This window comes from Callithrix jacchus, chromosome 2 (genome assembly GCF_049354715.1).
Source record: "Callithrix jacchus isolate 240 chromosome 2, calJac240_pri, whole genome shotgun sequence".
Taxonomy (NCBI): domain Eukaryota; kingdom Metazoa; phylum Chordata; class Mammalia; order Primates; family Cebidae; genus Callithrix; species Callithrix jacchus.
Genome location: NC_133503.1, coordinates 119,689,437 through 119,708,954, shown reverse-complemented (window position 1 = coordinate 119,708,954; position 19,518 = coordinate 119,689,437). Strand labels below are relative to the sequence as shown.

The 19,518-nt window shown below is 38.9% G+C and overlaps 1 protein-coding gene across 9 annotated transcripts in view; it reads left to right on the top strand.

Annotated features, from left to right (window-relative positions):
• ADGRV1 (adhesion G protein-coupled receptor V1) overlaps positions 1–19,518 on the top strand; it is a 602,786-nt gene that overhangs the window by 481,412 nt on the left and 101,856 nt on the right. For all 9 annotated transcript variants that reach the window (XM_035291223.3, XM_035291222.3, XM_035291220.3 and 6 more), the window contains one exon: positions 16,200–16,357. In XM_035291223.3, coding sequence (XP_035147114.2) covers positions 16,200–16,357 — 158 coding nt within the window. The remainder of the gene's footprint in view (positions 1–16,199; positions 16,358–19,518) is intronic.

The following is a 19,518-nucleotide window of genomic DNA, read 5'->3' as shown; positions in this document are numbered from 1 at the left end:
TGCTTCGCAAAGTTCTTATGCTGCGTTTTTCAGCTCCAAGTCGTTTATGTTTTTCTCTAAGCTGGTTATTCTAGTTAGTATTTTGTCTAACCTTTTTTCAAGGTTTTTAGTTTCTTTGCATTGGGTTAGAACATATTCCTTTAGCTCAGAGAAGTTTGTCATTACCCACCTTCTGAAGCCTGCTTCTGTCAATTCATCAAATTCATTCCCATGCTGTTTTTTTCCCTTGCTGGTGAGGAGTTGTGATCCCTTGGTGGGGGAGAGGCGTTTTGGTCTTTAATGGTTTCATCCTTTTTATGCTGGCTTCTTCCTATCTTCTTGGATTTATCTAGCTTTGGTCTCAGGTAGCTACTTGGGGAGGCAGCCTTTCCTTTGTCTGCCTGCAGAAGCGCTGCTGGGCTGTCATGGATTCAGTGGAGCTGCTGCGTTTATTGTCTTTTGTTTACTCAGGTAGATTAGGCCCACCTCTGCAATGGCAACTGCCTTCCCCACCACCCCTAGCTTGATCATTTCTGGTCAAGCTGTAACTGATGTGCTGGCTGCGAAACTATCAAGTGAGAGGGCTTCAGTTTGCTAGGCTTTGTAGTGGGGAGATCAGCCTAGGCTTATGGCCTGATTCCCTGCTTTCAGTTCCCCTTCTTTCTGAGGGGCAGAAAGCTCCATCCTGCTGGCTTTCTCGAGGTTAGCCAGTAATTCCACTTGGATCTGTGCCAATAATCCCCAGCCGGAGCTGTTGCTCAGATCTTTTCAGGCAATTCATGGGTGCTTTTCAGCCTAGCAAAATCTCCTGTTCTGTGGGTCATAGAGGGCTTGAGTGTACCACAGTATCTGAACCAGAGTCCCAGAGGGTGAGAACCCCCGATCCTCTGGTCAGCTGCATGCAATTCCCAGGTGGGGCAGTGCCCTGCCCTGCCTCAATTTGCCCTCTTTTGGTTATACCCACTGTCCAACCAGACCCATAAAACGAACCTAGTACCCCGATTGGAACTGTGGAGATCACTCAGCTTCTGCGTCTGTCTTGCTGGGAACCGCATCCTGGAGCTGTTTTCATTCGGACATCTGAGACTCCATCTTCTGGCCCATATTTCTTTACCTTCATAACATTTCTTAGATATCCCTTGCATATTGACCTTTTACATTTCTTAAGTTTCTAGTTTTAACTGCAACACTGCAGGGCATATAAACATGATAAATACTAATTAATAGTAACATAATAGACTAACTAGCAACCATCCAGTATGAGCATATTTAGTATTTAGTTATCTTAGTACATTTTTATGTGCTAACACATTACACAGCAAACACCAACCTCCCTACATATGTATTCAATAAAAACTTTAGGATACAAGGATTGAAATGGGCTCTGCAACTGAGCTGAGTATTGGAGTTGAGACATAACTAATCTACCACTTAATAACTTAAAATGATGGACATATAACTTCATCTACTCACACTATCACTATTATCTTGTTGTTTGTTTGTTGATTGTGGGAAGGGACGGGGTGGCAGTTTTATTTCTTTTGCTTGTTTGTTTGGTTGTTTTTTTGAGGTACTCTTTCACCCAGGCTGGAGTGCAGTGGCCTGATCACAGCTCACTGCAACGTGTCTCCCAGGCTCAAGGGATCCTCCCACCTCAGCCTTCCAAGTAGCTGGAACTACAGGCACACTCGACTATGCCTGACTGTTTGGTTTTTTGTGTGTGTATTTTTAATAGAGACATGGTTTTGCCATGCTGCCAAGGCTGGTTTCAAACTCCTAGCCTCAAGCAATCCCCCCACCTAACCCTCCCAAAGTGCTGAGGTTATAAGAATGAGCCATTGCGGAACGATCCAAGATGGCCGATCGCTAACATCCCGGGATTGCAGCTCTCAGGGAAGGCACGGAGAACTAGAGGACGCGACACTTTCAGACAAATTCTGGTCGCTCATGGAGCAGAAGATCCCCCAGTGGCGGAAACACACGGGGGGCCAGCGCAACTCTCATGGCCGGCGCAGTGGTTCCACTGGCACCTCAGTGCAGCAGCTCTTGGAGCAGAGTAAACAGGTTTGGAGGACCCACACGGACCCCCAGCATGACACCAGAGCCTGGCACAGCAGCTGTGATAGCACCTCCGCGCGGCAGCGCTCAGCGCAGAGTAAACGGGACCCATTCCCCTTCTGACCGAGGTTTGGAGCCCCAGGAAGGCAGAGTCATAAAAAGGAAGCCAGACAGGAGAATCCTGGGAAGAAAAGCACCATCAGTTTTAACGCTGCTGCTCTGGCCCTGGGAACTAACAACCTGGACGTCCACTCAAGAGACCTAATCTGAAAGTTGGTAAATTCAAAGATGACAGGAGGATAAATTTACAATGACGGGAAGAAACCAGCGTAAAAAAGCTGAGAATACTCAAAATCAGAATGCCTCTCCCTCTAAAGATGATCACAGTTCCACATCAACAATGGAACAAGGCTTGATGGAGAATGAGCGCTTCCCGATGACAGAATCACTCTTCAAGGAATGGATAATAACAAACTTCGGTGAGTTAAAAGAACATGTTGTAGCCCAATGTAAAGAAACTAGGAACTTTGAAAAAAGGTTTGATGAAATCCTATTGAGAATAGACAACTTAGAGAGGAGTATGAGTGAATTAATGGAACTGAAGAATACAATACAGGAACTCCGAGAAGTATGCACAGGTTTAAACACTCGAATTGTTCAAGCAGAAGAAGGGATATCAGAGGTCAAAGTCCAACTTAATGAAATAAAACGTGAAGAAAAGATTAGAGAAAAAAGGATAAAAAGGAATGAGCAAAGTCTCCAAGAAATGTGGGACTATGTGAAAAGACCAAATTTACGTTTGATAGGTGTACCTGAATGCGACGGAGAGAATGAATCCAAGCTGGAAAATACCCTTCAGGATATTATTCAGGAAAATTTTCCTAAATTAGCAAAGCAGGTCAACATTCAACCCCAGATAATACAGAGAACACCACAAAGATATTCCTCAAGAAGAGCAACCCCAAGGCACATAATCGTTAGATTCACCAGGGTTGAAATGAAGGAGAAAATACTAAGGGCAGCCAGAGAGAAAGGACAGGTTACCCACAAAGGCAAGCCTATCAGACTTACAGCAGATTTCTCAGCAAAAACTCTACAAGCCAGAAGAGAGTGGGGGCCAATATTCAACATCCTCAAAGAACAGAACCTTCAGCCCAGAATTTCATATCCAGCCAAACTAAGCTTCACAACTGAAGGAAAAATAAAATCTTTTATGAACAAGCAAGAACTCAGAGATTTTATTACCACAAGGCCTGCTTTACAAGAGCTTCTGAAAGAAGCATTACACACAGAAAGAAACAACCAGTATTAGCCTTTCTAAAAATACACCAAAAAGTAAAGAGCACAAACATAAAGAAGAATTTACATCAACGAATGGATAAAACAGCCAGTCAACATCAAATGGCAGTAACCCTAAATTTAAATCGACTAAATCCTCCAATCAAAAGACACAGCCAAAACCCAACGGCATTACATCCAGACCTGTTTCACATGCAAGGATACACAAACACTCAAAACAAAGGGATAGAGAAAGATTTACCAACCAAATGGAGAGCAAAAATAAATAATAAATAAATAAAAAGCAGGAGTTGCAATTCTCGTATCGGATAAAATAGATTTTAAAGCAACAAAGACATAGTGGTAAAAGGATCAATGCAACAACAAGAGCTAACGATCCTAACACCCAGATACATAGAGACTTAGACTCAATGAGACAGAAAATTAATAAGGATATCAAGGACTTGAACTCAGATCCAGAACAAGTAAACTTAATAAATGTTTATAGAGCTCTCCACTTCAAATACACAAAATATACATTCTTGTCAATACCACATCACACCTACGCATAAGTTTAAATGAAACATTGATTGGCCATTATTAATACCCAATTTTTTTCAGAATAAAGCAATATTTCCATTTACTCTCCCTCTTTCTCTTCCTCTTTCTTCCTCTCCTTTATTTTTTTTTCTTTCCTTCTCTCAAAAAAAAAAAAAAAAATGAGCCACTGCACCTGGCCACTGTTTTCTTAATCATTAAAAGTTACCTTATTATTTCCAGAATTTTATGATTAAAATTTTAATTACAATGCAAAGAAATGTTTAGTGTATTTTAAATGTTTAGTATATGACTAACTTTAATGATTATTCTTAAAAGATTTTAGGTTATCACTTAGGATCACCAGTTATTGCAATGTGCTGCAAGTGTTAATGTGACTAACTTTGGCACATATGGGTGTGGCTGAATGTTCACCCCTGCAGGGAGTGCTCTAGAAGTTTTTTCTTGGAGCATTTGTAACTATCACTTAAAGCCACATATGGGGCTAATTTCCAGGTCAAAGTAATGTGGCTTCTGTCCTATAAAATGTGGTGAATAATTAAAATTTGAATTATCCTGGCCAGGCGTGGTGGCTCACACCTGTAATCCCGGCACTTTGGAAGGTCGAGACAGGTAGATCAACTGAGGTCAGGAGTTTGAGACCAGCTTGGTCAACATGGTGAAACCCCGCCTCTACTAAAAATATAAAAATTAGCTGGGCATGTTGGTGGGCACGTGTAATCCAGCTACTCAGGAGGTTGAGGCAGGAGAATCAGGTGAACCTGAGAGGCAGAGGTTGCAATGAGCCAAGATCGCGCCATTGCACGCCAGCCTGGGCAACAAGAGTGAAACTCAGTCTCAAAAAAAAAAAAAAAAAAGCTGAATTATCCTTCTACGAAGTGCCCTTTTGAAAAATCAAATTGCTGTGAGGATTTTTTTGCCACTCAGACATCTACATCATCAATAGTGACCAAGAATGACACTCTTTGGGCATATACCCCTCCAGAAGGCAGGCTCTGAAAGGCTAGAAACTCCCTTTTCTAGAAAATTATTATGTAACCAGCATTTTCCTTCCAGGCACCTTTTGCCCTTTTTTTGGAGCAAGAGGTAAGAAGAGGACACTTTGCTCTGGGACAATGACATTTTCTAGTATCAAACAATTTTGTTTTATGAGAGAACATAGAGCATTCTTACATACAAAAAATAACAAGTCAGCCTGACTGTACTCTGATGAAATGCTGATGGAGCTTGATTTACTGGAACCTACCTGGAATAAAGTTGGCAGGCACTGACCAATGGATTTATTTCAGCAGTTTTATCAAGTTGCTCAGGAACAGGCTGCTCAGACTTGAGTTTCTTGGAAAAAGGAAAGAAAAATTGAAGTATCCTGACTTTTGGACTGTTTTTCATCAACTATCTTTAACCTTCTAATACTTGGAGCCTATTATTCGCCTTTGGAGTTATATCTAAATATATTTAGCTTCTTAATGAGCCAGGAATGTGGGCAATTCTTCCTTATTCACCAAGAGCTAACTATTTACAATATAAGGTGGTATTTTAATGTAGACAGCATATCTGACTACTTCAAAATCTTAGTTTAATATTAAATGAAATCGAATATCTGTTCCTTTTGAATTAGATGAAATGATATTGCTGTAATATGTCCCTTTTTCTTTTCTCAATCTTTTTAAACAATATAAGCATGTGAGTACCTTTTAAGTACTGAAAATGAGCCCAATTCTTGTTCCTTGGTCCTTTGGCATTTTTTGAGGCATTTGTCAATACATAGAGTTAGCAACTCTATGTTGATCTACCTGTCTCGGTAGACATGATAGTGGAATCCTATGCATCTTCAAGGACAGTATTGTTTAAAGAACAGTTGTGTGTTCACTCCCTTTTTCTCTCTATCACTTGCTCATTAGCTGTGTTTTAACTATGGTCACTGTAGTTGCATGTAAATCCACAAAAGTTATTTCAAGTCAAAGGGAGGTGGTGGTATAGAAGTATACCACCAGCATTCCCACAGACGTTCACAAGCATTCCCACAGACGTTCAAAAGCAGGAAATGAGGTATAGTTGGACCTCAGGAGACCTGGAACTAGCATGCCAGAAACCAGAGCCTCGTTCTTCTTTTAGGGACCACCGAGTCTCTCACTTCTGTGGTGTTACAAGCATCTGAACCCTCTTCTCTCCCCTTCTCTCTTGCTTCCCCTTTCTCTCTGTCCATTTCTTCCTCAGATTTATGTATTTGCTCCAATATGGCCATTTGACCTAATATCAGCTCTAGAGCCCACCATTAATTTGCCACTATCCCTGTTAAATTCTCAAGGGCAAAAGACAGATTGACTCAGCTCAACTTTTAGAGCAGAGTCACCAAGTTATAAGTCAGAGGCAAGTGAGAATGGTTGTCTCTGAGGCAGGTGTTCATCTCAGAGCCAGTCATCTGTGGCTGGTGGAGTGGGGGTGGAGGATGTGGCACAGGGATCCCCCTTTCCAGAAACTTTGAGCAGCATGGGTCACTGTGGAATATGTCAGTTGCACTCACACAGAAACCTTATTTCTTCAAGAGCTGGTTAGATGCAGCAGAACTAAATATGAACGTTCTACCACACCCACTGCATCCCAGCACTTTCCTTCCCATCTCTTTCCGCCAATCTGCAGATCTGCTGTATCCTCTGTCACCTTAATGCTAGCTCTTTTCTACAACATTCAGATTTCTTCTGAACATTGCATCTGAAGAGCCCAGGCTTCTACATATCACATCTCTGCTTTTCTATCCCTTTTGCTTCCAGCTGTTTTTCTTTCTCAATGGTTCTTCATGCTGCTGTGACTACCATGTGCTGTGAAGTCTCTGGGTCTGATTCTCCTTAGGGTTCTGTAGCACCATGGCTCCCAATCAAAGGGATGTAAAGATTAACTTGTTAATTAGGTTAAGCTACCTTATAAAGAGTGTACTAAAAGAGTGTTTCTCAGACTTTTTTTTTTTTTTTTTGAGATGGAGTTTCACTCTGTTACCCAGACTGGAGTGCAGTGGTATGATCTTGGCTAACTGCACCCTTGACTTCCTAGGCTCAGGTGATCATCCCACTTCAGTCTCCAAGAAACTGAGACCACAGGCACGGTACCACCATACCTGACTAATTTTGGTATTTTTTGTAGAGATGGGGTTTCTCCGTGTTGCTCATGGCTGGTCTTGAACTCCTGAGTTTAAACGATCTGCCCACCTCAGCTTCCCAAAGTGCTGCGATTATAGGCATGAACCACTGCACCAAACTGTTTTTCTCAAACTTTAAGCCTTTTTCCTGTTTGCTCCAAGAATACAAGGAGCCGGCGCTTATGGCGGCAGCATTTACCCCTAGATAATTTTGTCATGAAATATCTCTTATTATTTTCACATCTCTCTAGTATGTGGACTTTGGAAACAAAAGACATAATTTTTTTGTTATTTTAATTTTTTATTTTTTATAAGAGATGGGGTTTCTCCATGTTGGCCAGGCTGGTCTCAAACTCCTGACCTCAGGTGATCCACCCACCTCAGCCTCCCAAAGTGCTGGGATTACAGGTGTGAGCCACCGTGCTCAGCCCAAAATACATAATTCTGTTTATAGCATTCTATTTTTAGTAGTGGTATTTCCATTTACAATATATAGTACTTCTCTATCATTGAAATTGTCAAACCCTAGAAAATGTAGCATTCCTACGCATGATGTTAACATCATTCTGGAGCAGTTGTTGGTGGAAGATTCATTTGATGAATCAGATTTTTCCAAAATAGAAGAGTCTGATGACTTAGACAATTCTGATGTTAGTTCTGTTTAGAAATAACTTCAAGAACAGTTTTTATATTTTCTTTTCACATTGAAAATCAGTCATATTTGCTTCAGCCTCAAAGAACATGTTTATGTAAAATTAAATGAGGTTGGAAGAGCTGCCCTTTTTTCTCTAAACAGGATTAATATGCATAGGAAGCACCTGGGGAACTTGTGAAACTGCAGATGAGATTCAGGAGCTCCATGGTGGAGCTGGTGGTGTGGTGATGATGCTGATGGAAGAACAACACAACTTCTGGTAGAAGACTAGATTCAGAAATGCTCTGCATTTATTGGAAATTATATTCTTCCTGATAGGAGGGACCACACCTTAGGCATCTTTATATGCCTTTTCATGCCCAGCATGGAAGCTAGTATGTGATTGATATTTAAATGTTAATTGGATTATGAATGAGCTGAGGACACTTGAAATACTGGATTTTCTATGCCATATTTTCAAGTAAGAGGTTTTAAAAAACTACTAAGAACCAGTTAAATCAATGAGCATTTCTTAAGGATCTGATTGTGCAAAGCTCTAGAAGACATATAAAGAAAACGTTACAGTCCTTGCCCTCAAAGAACACTGGCATATTTGCCACTAACTCCAATGTGTCTATACTGGAATTGTGGAAATAATTTTAGAATCGTAGAGGTATGGTGACGGCCAGTGAGCCTGTTTAAAGTCCTAGTAATTTGACATTTTGTGATTTAAATGTTATTTTCCCTATATGTACATAACAATAATGGGTTATAGTTATGTTTCAGTGGGTTAATGCACGTAAGGATTGAGTTTCATGCCTGACACACAGTAAATGATTGCTAGCAGTAGTAGTAGTGGTAGTAGTAATACTTAATTATTCAGTTTAGGAAAAAGTGTTTCCCTCTCCCTAAGTTCATATGTTTTCTTAATGCTCCATTTCACTTTGTAGAGATTGTCTGCAGTTTAATCTTAATAGTAATGTTGTTCAAAGTATAAACTTAAACAAAAATGCATTTTAGAATTTAGTTGATTCCCCTGGATATGAAACTGCTATAAGCTCTATAACAGAAAGACAGAAAGAGGGATATTTTCCTACTTACAACTGTTTAAACCCAAATTGTGTTTCTCCTTTTCTTTGATGTTTTCATAAATTTATTCCTTTAAAAAAATTAATGTGTTTAAAGTGTTCCTCTAAATCTCTTCAGCCATTTTGGATTGACCAGGAAATACATACATACACACACAATGCATGCGTACATAAATTCACAAGCAAATAAAAATGTATGTTAAATAAGAGCATTGTCTTTGGAAAGAACATAAATTGAGTATACAAAGAAAGGAATATTGAAATCATAAATAATGTGTTAGACTTTATTTATAAAGAATAAGCATATCTATAGAATTAATAACATCTGTATTCTTCAGCTAGTAAAACCAATAAGCAAACATATTGTACTCTCTATACAAACTGGAAACCAGCTTGTGATAAATGGTGAACAATTCTTGATTGATAGACCATCCCATGCGTTCCCCTGATAAAGTAGGTCATCACTATGAATTTCCATGTAGAGAAGAAAAGGTTAGTTGAAGTGACAAATGTGTCTTTTAACGTAGAGGCTATCATTGAAGAAATACTCAGTAGACCTCTGAGGGAGGCTGACACATAAGCCTGTGTATCATGACTATTACCTTGTCTTAGTGAGAAGTACTCACAAAGAAGACCTTGGAAACATTTATTGCCCTTTTACTACCTGGGTCCTTTTCATTACCTGTGTAAACCCAGATATAACCTGGCTGTCAGCTGCCTGGATTTCTTCAGATTTTCCAGCTTGCCAGGGTCAACTTGTTCTTTAAAATACAATTTAAATGAATGCAAATCACAATCTCATGCACAGGGAGTTCCCAGCATCCATTCCAGTATTTTCAGTGGTTTAAGTGGAGTTCATGTCTCTCCTAGACCCCTCTGCCTCTAAGCTCCTTCTTACGAAGATTTCAGACAGGAATAAAGAAACTGAGATACTCCATGGCGCCCACATAAATTTTTTAAAAATCAAGTTGGGTAACACAAGGGAAAACATTTTATTTATTTATTTATTTATTTTTGAGATGGAGTTTCGCTCTTGTTACCCAGGCTGAAGTGCAATGGCGCGATCTCTGCTCACTGCAACCTCCGCCTCCTGGGTTCAGGCAATTCTCCTGCCTCAGCCTCCCGAGTAGCTGGGATTACAGGCATGCACCACCATGCCCAGCTAATTTTTCGTATTTTTAGTAGAGACGGGGTTTCACCATGTTGACTAGGATGGTCTTGATCTCTTGACCTCGTGATCTACCCGCCTCGGCCTCCCAAAGTGCTGGGATTACAGGAAGTGAAAACATTTCAATAAGTATAAAGCATTACCGAGGAGAGGTAATAATCTTACTAAATTAGCAAGTGACTTAAAGCATTGTGAATGCTCTGAGGGTAGATTTGGAAAAGAAAAAACTGAAGGTAATGAAACAGCCTCTACTTCTTTCATCTGGCTAAATATAGAGAAAAGATGAAGTCCTGACAAGATTTTGAAGTAAATTAGAATTATCTGTAGGTTATAATAAGAAAATTTATCCATGAAAGTTTAAAAAGGAACAGTAAAAGTCATGTGGTTGTAAGGCCCAAAAAAACTGTTCGACACCCAAAGAGAAAAGGATCCCTGGAGTTCTTTGAACCTGGTGGAGCTGGTAATTACAGAGAACACATTCTCCTCACCCTTTTTAAAGAAGCAAATCTACATGGGCTTTGTCTCACTTTCTCTTCTCATATCTGCCAGATCTGTTCTTGAAGCAATAGTTGCCACACGTTAATCAGTACTTCCACAGCCCTGGTGCAGGCATCACATTCTGTCCACTTATTTCTTATGTTGCATTCAGTTTTTCCAAGAATTCATTCCCAGACTTATTTCAAAAACTATTCTAACATGATATTCACAGTTTCCTAATACTGCACATCATTTTCATGTGATCTAATCCTCAAACTAACTACCTGAATATACTGTACCTCTAGTTTGAATGGACTGGAGGAAATTCTGGTTGGTGAGACTCCTATTTTTTTTCTTTCAAGGGTAGAATATAGTTCATTTATCTTGAGCATTTTTAAGAAGGAAGAAATTTTATTTTACACCAGTAGAAATTTTATTCAGTGTTGCTCAGAAAATCAAAATAATACCTATTAGCTTTAAAAGAAGAGTTAAAAGATAAGTTAAAACAAGAAGGTTTTAAGTATATGAGTCAAAATCTGGGGATGCAGAATCATAGCTAGTCCCATCTCCTCTCCACGGACCATCAGGGAGTGGGAACCCCATCTGTTATCTGCACCGTGGGTTACCCTGGTAGCCCTGCCTCCTTTGCAAATATTAAGTTTTTCACAACACTAACTGACTCCGTAATCCTTACTAAGAGGTAGTATACAAGGCAAGCAGTTTTTGTTTGAAGGAGACTGGGATGGAGTCCCAGCTGGACAGCAGAGAGCAAAGGGACTGGCCCTGAAGTTCTGTAATGCTGTCAGTAGAGAAGAAGGCAAGAGGAGCTGCCAATGAGAACAGGCATGCTGTAGGAGCAAGCCCTCCTCCTTAACATTCTGCCCTGACATTGACCATGTAGAGGATAAACATAGAGTAGGTACCCTCAGGGGCCCAGCACTTCTGAGAGGTCATGACTTGTGGAGCTCTGAATAAAAGGAGAAAAGTCATTTTCCTGCCCCTTTTCTAAAAGGATGAGTCATCAGTGTCAAGTCATCCTATAAGCAGGGAAAATTGTGAGGATATTTTTAAGAGCAATAGCACTTGGAGAGTTCCCTTCTGTTTCTGAGAGGAGCTGTGGACATGTCTGGTTACCTCCAACCTCCCAAAGGTTCACATTGCTTGCTTAATTTTTTAATCAAAATGATGTGTCATCAGCTGGAGATCACTTTTTAAAGTTTGTTCTTTAAAGTAGATGAAAGTTCTAGGAAAGTTTTCCAAATAAGAAGGTGAGCCCCAAATATGGTTAGCCACAGGAGAACGTGGATGTTGGACAGTCACGTCTATACCCATAGCAGTCTTGCACGAAATCTTTATACTTGTAGGGCAACTCAATAGATTCAGTAATTTTCCCTGTTTTACAGTCCCAAATTGAATTGTGGTGACAGTTTTTAAAACACAAATAAGGCAGTGGAACCTAAGCATAATTCTTCATCAGTATCTGAATTTGTATAAGCATCTTTAGGCTACTTGCTGTCAATAGAACCCATAATTCACATGAAAAAAAAAGTAACCATTTGAAGCCAATATACATAAGAACAAGTAACCAACATGACAACTATTTTTAGTGCAGAAGCATATTCAATATTAAGACCATTATCGTTTGCCCATTTTATTTAATCACATGCCCTTCATGTGGAAGAATCAGGTCTGATTGCATATAGATGAGTGTTCAGGTAATGATTCAGGCTTTGTACCATCAAAATTAAATTCTAAAAGCCAAGAAATTTATCATTCTTATATCCCTCTGCAGATACAGAGTATGTATTGAAATATCTCTTGACATATGTCTTATTTACATAAGGAATACATTTAGCAGATTATTTTAATTAGAAATAGTATCCGAGTTAGTCCTTTAATAACATATTTCTTTTTAATATAAAATTGAGACATTCACAATAAAATAAAATACCTAAGAATACATCTGGCCAAGTATTACAAGGAGAATTACAAAACACTGCCAAAAGAAATCATACATGACCCAAACAAATGGAAAAACATTCCAGCTTGTGGATTAGAAGAATCAATATTCTTCAAATGGCCATACTACCCAGAGCAATCTACAGATTCAAGGCTATTCCCATCAAACAACCAACATCATTTTTTATAGAATTAGAAAAAAGCTATTCTAAAATGTATATGAAACAAAAAAATAGCCTGAATAGCCAAAGAAATTCTAAGCAAAAAGAGCAAAGCCAGAGGCATCACATCACCTGGCTCTATACTACAAGGCTATAGTAACCAAAACAGCATGGTACTGCTACAAAAACAGATATATAGATCAATGGAATAAGTCAGCAAACTGAAAAATAAAGCCACACACCTACAAACATCTGATCTTCTGAAAGCTAATAAGAACAAATGACAAGGAAAGGACTCTCTAGTCAATAAATAAATGGTGCTGTGATAACTGGCTAGCCACATGGAAAAGATTGAAACTGGATCCCTTCCTTACACTATATACAAAGATTTACTGGAATGGGTTAAAGACTTAACTGTATAACATAAAACTATAAAACTCCCCAGAGGAAACCTAGGAAATATCATTCTGGACATAGGCACTGGCTCTATGTCCATTGAGATTTCATGACTATCACCCGAAAAGCAATTGCAACAAAAACAAAACTGACAAGTATCTACAGAGTAAAAGCCAACTTACAAAATGGGGGAAAATACTCAAAAACCATGCATCTGACAAAGGTCTAATATCCAGAATCTGTTAGGAACTTACAGAATTTAACAAGCAAAAAACAAATAACTCCACTAAAAAGTAGACAAAAAAACATGAACAGATACTTCTCAAAAGAAGACTTATGAGCAGTCAACAAACATACGATAAAATGTTCAACAACATCACCAATCATCAGGGAAATGCAAATCAAAACCACAATGAAACACCATTTCACACCTGTCAAAATGGTCATTATTAAAAAGTTATAAAACAACAGATATTGGCAAGGTGTGGAGAAAACAGAATATATATATACTGTTGGTGTGAATATAAATTTGTTCAGACCCCATAGAAAGCAGTTTGGAGATTTCTCAAAGAACTTAGAACGTAACTACCATTTGACCCAGCAATCCCGTCACTGGACATATATCCAAATGAAAATAAATTATTATATCAAAAAGACACATGCACTTGTATGTTTATTGCAGCACTATTCACAATAGCAAAGACATGAAATCAACCCAGGTGCCCAACAATGGTGGGTTGAATAAAGAAAATATGGTACATATAGACCATGGAATACTATGCAGCCACAAAAAAAGAATGAAATCATGTCCTTTGCAACAATACGAATGGAGCTGGAGGCCATTATTCTAGGCAAGTTAACACAAGGACAAAAAATCAAATGCCACATTTTCACTTATAAGTGGAAGCTAAACATTGTATACTCTTGGACATAAAGATGGCAACAATAGCCACTGGAAACTGATAGATGGGGAAGGGATGGAGGGGGGCAAAGATTAAAAAACTGATTTGGACACTTTGCTCACTATCTGGGTGATGGGATCATTCATATCCCAAACCTCAGCATCATGCAATATACTCATGTAACAACCTTGCACAGAGACTCCCAGAATCTAAATTAAAAGTTGAAGTTATATTAAAAAAAATTGAGGCACTATTTTCCCAAATCAGAAGAATGAGTGTTTTCCCTCGTTACTTATATTCTGGATTCCTTCTAAACAGGCTCTGCATTTTTTTCCCCTGAGTTTTCTTCAAAGTCTTGTATTTATGGCTGTATTATAATTTAGATTTATAGATATTATATTTTTGAAAAATAGAGAAGGTGGGGAAGATATTTTAAAACAAACACTTCATATTAAGATTTCTTGTAATTAAAAGTATAGTCTTGTAATTTGGAGGTATATCTCTTGCAAGAATACTTCAAAAGCATAGTTTTAGATATTGAGAACCTCTTTCACGTTTCAGTTTCCTCCATTTTGAGATTTTCATGCAAGATTTTATGTAAAGCACAAGTGGATGTTATGATCTATTAGCAAAAATTTCTAGTTACATCTCTAAAACCATTTTGTTGATAATTTCAGTGTTAACTAAATAAATAAATAAATAAATAAAGTTTGCCTTGAACTTCATTGTCCTATCTAAATCCAGTAATAATAGATACAATTGTGCAGAATAGCTTCTAAATGGAGAAATTATCTTCATTTTCAAGAAAGAATAGATGGCTCCTGGGGAAATGTATAGTTTAGGAATGTCAAAACTGTCAGTCACTCAGAAAAACAAGATTGTGGAGATGACAGAGTGGAGCCCTGGGAATCCTCAGGTTTTCCTTTAAACAATATCTTCTCTCATGTAGTTCCCAAGGGATGATGGGGCTGGAAAAGCAAAGCAAACTCATGCTTTGTTATTAGCTCCCTAATTGTGACATGATCTCTCATCCTTTATTTCCTCTGTTAGGCTCCTCTTAGGAAGAAAACTCCAAATGAAGAGAGAGGGAAGGAAGGAGAGAGTAGGAAGGGAGAGAAGGGAGAGGGGGCGAGGGGAGAGAGCAGGTGGCTTGGCCTCCTCCTATGCAGGAGCAGCAATAGTCTCTGTGACCTTTTACCCTGAGGAGCCAGAGAAGTCAACAGAGGTCCCTGCAGACACCATCAGCCATTGACAGGACACAGTATCTTTGTCATCAGCCTCATGGCCATAAACCCTGATGGCATTCTTCTTCTTTTGAGGTTAAATAAAGGGAGGAAATAGAAGAACCTGGAACTCTCCCCAGAATCCACCAAGTTGAAACACAAGCTGGGCATGACTAGATCAGTGATTCCCAAAGTGTTCCAGAACACATTAGTCCTATAGCGTGACCATATGTCTGTGTATCTGTGTGTGCCCATGTGTGTGAAAAAGCAGAAGGGTCCAATTTTCATTGAACTCTAGAAATGATGGGTTAAACAAAATTTGCCAAGTGTGTTATGTGAATTATTTTGGTTAATCTTGACAACTAACTTTTGTTGCATACACTATTACAATATTTATTTATTTATTTATTTATTTTATTTAATATTTTTTTAGATGGAGTCTTCCTCTGTCACCCCGGCTAGAGTGAAGCGGCATGACCTTGGCTCACTGCAACCTCTGCCTCCCGGGTTCAAGCAATTCTCCTTCCTCAGCCTTTCAAGTAGCTGGGACTACAGGCACCTGCCACCACACTTAACTAATGTTTTTGCATTTTTTGTAGAGATAGGGTTTCACTATGTTGGCCAGGCTAGTCTGGAACTCCTGATCTTAGGGGATCTGCCTTCCTCGGCCTCCCAAAGTGCTGGGATTATAGGCCTGAACTACTGCGCCTATCTATAGTTCTTATTTTAAAGATGAGAGACAGTTCAGAGAAATTTAAAAAATGTATCTAAACTGACTCTTTTTTTTTAAGATGTGGTGCTGAATTCACTAGCCTGATTTCAGAGCCCAGATCTCTTGACTCCATGACTTGCTGTGGCATTTTTTAAATGAACAGATATGTACCCTTAACCTCCATGAGATGTATATAGATAGTGTGCATCTCTCAAATTTATTTGGCCATAACCTTTTTTTGAAGTTTTCTAAACTTTACATGAGATGAATGTTCAAGGAACTTACTGTGTAAAGCAGTGGGCTAGATTTAATCAGATGTTGTACTCAAACAAAACTTCAGTTTAGCAAACCAAAAACCTGATGCTGCCAGCAACCTGATACAAAGAGCTAGTATAAAGTGGTGACGCGACACGTTCTGAATTTAGAAATATCTGCACTGAAAGTGACTGAGTTACTTCTCATTTCTCTTCCAGCTGTTTTATTCCAAACATCTATGCTGCTTTGTTCACTGCCGCTCTTGTTCCTTTGATGTGCCTCGTGGTGGTGTTCGTAGTGTTCATCCATGCCTACCAGGTGAAGCCACAGTGGAAAGCATATGACGATGTCTTCAGAGGAAGGACAAATGCTGCAGGTTTGAAAGGAACTATATTTGTATTTTGGAGATGGAAACCCTTTAATGGTGGGAAAATGTCACTGAAAAAAATTTTTTTTATCCGAAAGAGGGAAGTTAGGCCCAGCTTTCAGCTCTGAAGCCACAAGTTAAGCTATATCTCTCCAGTTTCTCCTGCTTCTTGGTACCTCTGATGTCTCTCTTTCTTCAGGGCTCTGTAGGTTTTATTGCTTGTTCAAATTTTGTCGTTAAAATATTGATGTCCAAGTAAATGAGTCACAGGCTTGGGAGCCATTTCCCAAGCTTTCATCAGGTGAAGCAATAATAACTGTGTTCTACCTGTGACAGCTTTTCATTTCTCTCTGATTCTGAGACTTCTGCACAGTGGAACAAACCTCCACAGTGCTCATGAGTGTGCGTGTGGAGCTCTAGTTGTGCTGACAGATGTTTAAAAACATGTGTAATCAGACAATTACATAAGTGGCTACACATGTCTGGTTACTTAAGAGTGCAAGTCTTTCTAGTTCAAATTGGCTCTCACTGCAGCTCATTTTTTCCCTTTGAATCATGCTTAACAGAGGTTTTTATGATTTGATTCTTTTTATTATTGTTTTTAGATTAGAGTCCCTCAGGAATTTTCTTAACTGGAAGCAATAACCACATACTGACATACAGAAAATGCTCTCTAAAATGTTATGTGACTGACTAGGATATAAGGGAGCATCTTAAGAGCTGGGAGTGGAGGATCCCTCTTGGGCCAATGAGGAAGAGAAGTCTTCTTTTTTCTAAGTTTTACAAATCTAAAGTCAAATGAATGACAGTCTTAGATGAATTCTTCACATTTTAAGTGCTTGTCAAAGTTTAAGCAAGTAGCATATGTGTTATCTCTACAATAGTGTCTAATACATTATTAGGGGCTCAATAGCTATTGTCACTTACAGGATGTCACTCTAATGTAATATAGTTCTAGTTCCTGAACTTGATCAGTTAATATGCAAAAGGATTTTCCTTGTAGTATAAAGAAAAAATATTCGTTTGTATTACTTCGTGGGATACTTTGCAGGATAGCAGTATCTAGCTAGCTCTTTTCTATTCATTCTCATTTAGCATGCATCATTGTGTTGGCAGATTGTTTTTTTTCTGAGACAGTATCTAACTCTGTCACCCAGGTTGGAGTACAGTGGCACGATCTTGGCTCACTGCAGCCTCTGCCTATGGGGTTCAAGCAATTCTCCTGACTCAGCCACTTGAGTAACTGGGACTACAGGCATGTGCCACCATGCCTGGCTAATTTTTTGTATTTTCAGTAGAGACAGGGTTTCGCCACATTGCCCAGGCTGGTCTTGAACTACTGAGCTCAGGCAGTCCACCTGCTCTGGTCTCCCAAAGTGCTGGGATTATAGGTATGAGCCATCATGTCCAGCCAAGGAATATCGTTTAAGGTTATGATTAATCTTAACTCCTTGAATAAAAATATTCAGTGTATAAATTCTACTTTTTTTATGGGACACATAATTTATCCAGAAGCTATGCTTGTTTTTTAGTTTTAATACTTTTTATTTTTTGATTACTTTTTTTTAAATTTTACTTTGCTTTCTTTTTACATTTATTTTAGTTTGAGGGGTACACGTGTATGTTTGTTATGTAGATAAACTGCATACGTCATGGGGTTTATTCACAGATTATTTCACCACCCAGGTAATAAGCATGGTATCCAATAAGGTAGTTTTTCAGTCCTCGCCCTCCTCTTTCCCTCTACCCTCAAGTGGGCCCCAGTGTCCCTTAGTCTCTTCTTTGTGTCCACAGGTACCCAATATTCACTCCCACTTATAAGTGAGAACATGTGATATTTGGTTTTCTGTTCTTCTGTTAGTTCTCTTAGGATAACAGCCTCCAGCTCCATCTATGTTGCTGCAGGAGATGATCTTGGTCTTTTTATGCTTCATAGTATTTCATGGTATATATGCACCACATTTTCTTTATCCATATTTTATGCAGCCATAAAAATGGGTATTTAGGTTGATTTCATGTATTTGCTATTGTGAATAGTGCTGCAATTAACATATGTGTGCATGTGTCTTCATGGTAGAACAATTTCTATTCCTTTGGGTACATACCCAATAATGGGATTGCTGGGTCAAGTGGTAATTCTGCTTTGAGTTCTTTGAGAAATAGCAAACTGCTTTTCACAATGGTAGAACTAAAATACATTCCTACCAGCAGTGTATAAGTGTTCCCTTTTCTCTACAACCTTGCCAGCATCTGTTATTATTTAACTTTTTAATGATAGCCATTCTGACTGGTGTGAAGTGGTATATCACTGTGGTTTTGATTTGCATTTCTCTAATGATTAGCAATGTTGGACAATTTTTCATATGCTTGTTGGCTTCTTCATGGCACATATGTCTTCTTTTGAAAAGTGTCTGTTAATGTATTTTGCCCACTCTTTAATGGGCTTTTTTGGTTTTTGTCTATTAATTTATTTAGGTTCCTCATAGATTCTGGATATTAGACCTTTGTCAGATGCATAGCTTGTAAAAGTTTTCTCCCATTCTGTAGGCTTTCTATTTTCTCTGTTAATACTTTCTTTTGCTATGCAGGAGCTCTTTAGTTTAATTAGGTCCCATTTCAGAAACTATGCTTTTAATCAACTTAAAATCATCTTATTAAAATGTACATTCTTTTTGGGGGGAGGGATTGTTTGTTTCTTCCTCTAAGTGACAAGATTTGTTGTTTTATATATAATGTAAAAGTGCCATTGTGGCTGGGTGTGGTGGCTCACACCTGTAATCCCACCTGATAACCTGAGGTCTGGAATTCGAGACCAGCCTGGCCAACATGGTGAAACCTTGTCTCTATTAAAAATACAAAAATTTTTTTTAAAAATAGCCTGACCACCGGGCTTGGTGGTCAGCACTTGCAGCCTCCAGCTACTTGGGAGGCTGAGGCAAGAGAATCGCTTGAACCCAGGAGATGGAGGTTGTGGTAAGCCAAGATCATGCCACTGCACTCCAGCCTGGATGACAGAGTGAGACTCCATCTCAAAAAGAAAAGAAAAGAAAAAAGTGCCAATGCTTGCATGTTTTCAATAGTGCTAACATAGGGGCCTAACACAGTGAGTTAATTCTTTGAATGACTAAATTACCCCATGTATCTCTTGGATATGCTTCATTACTGATATA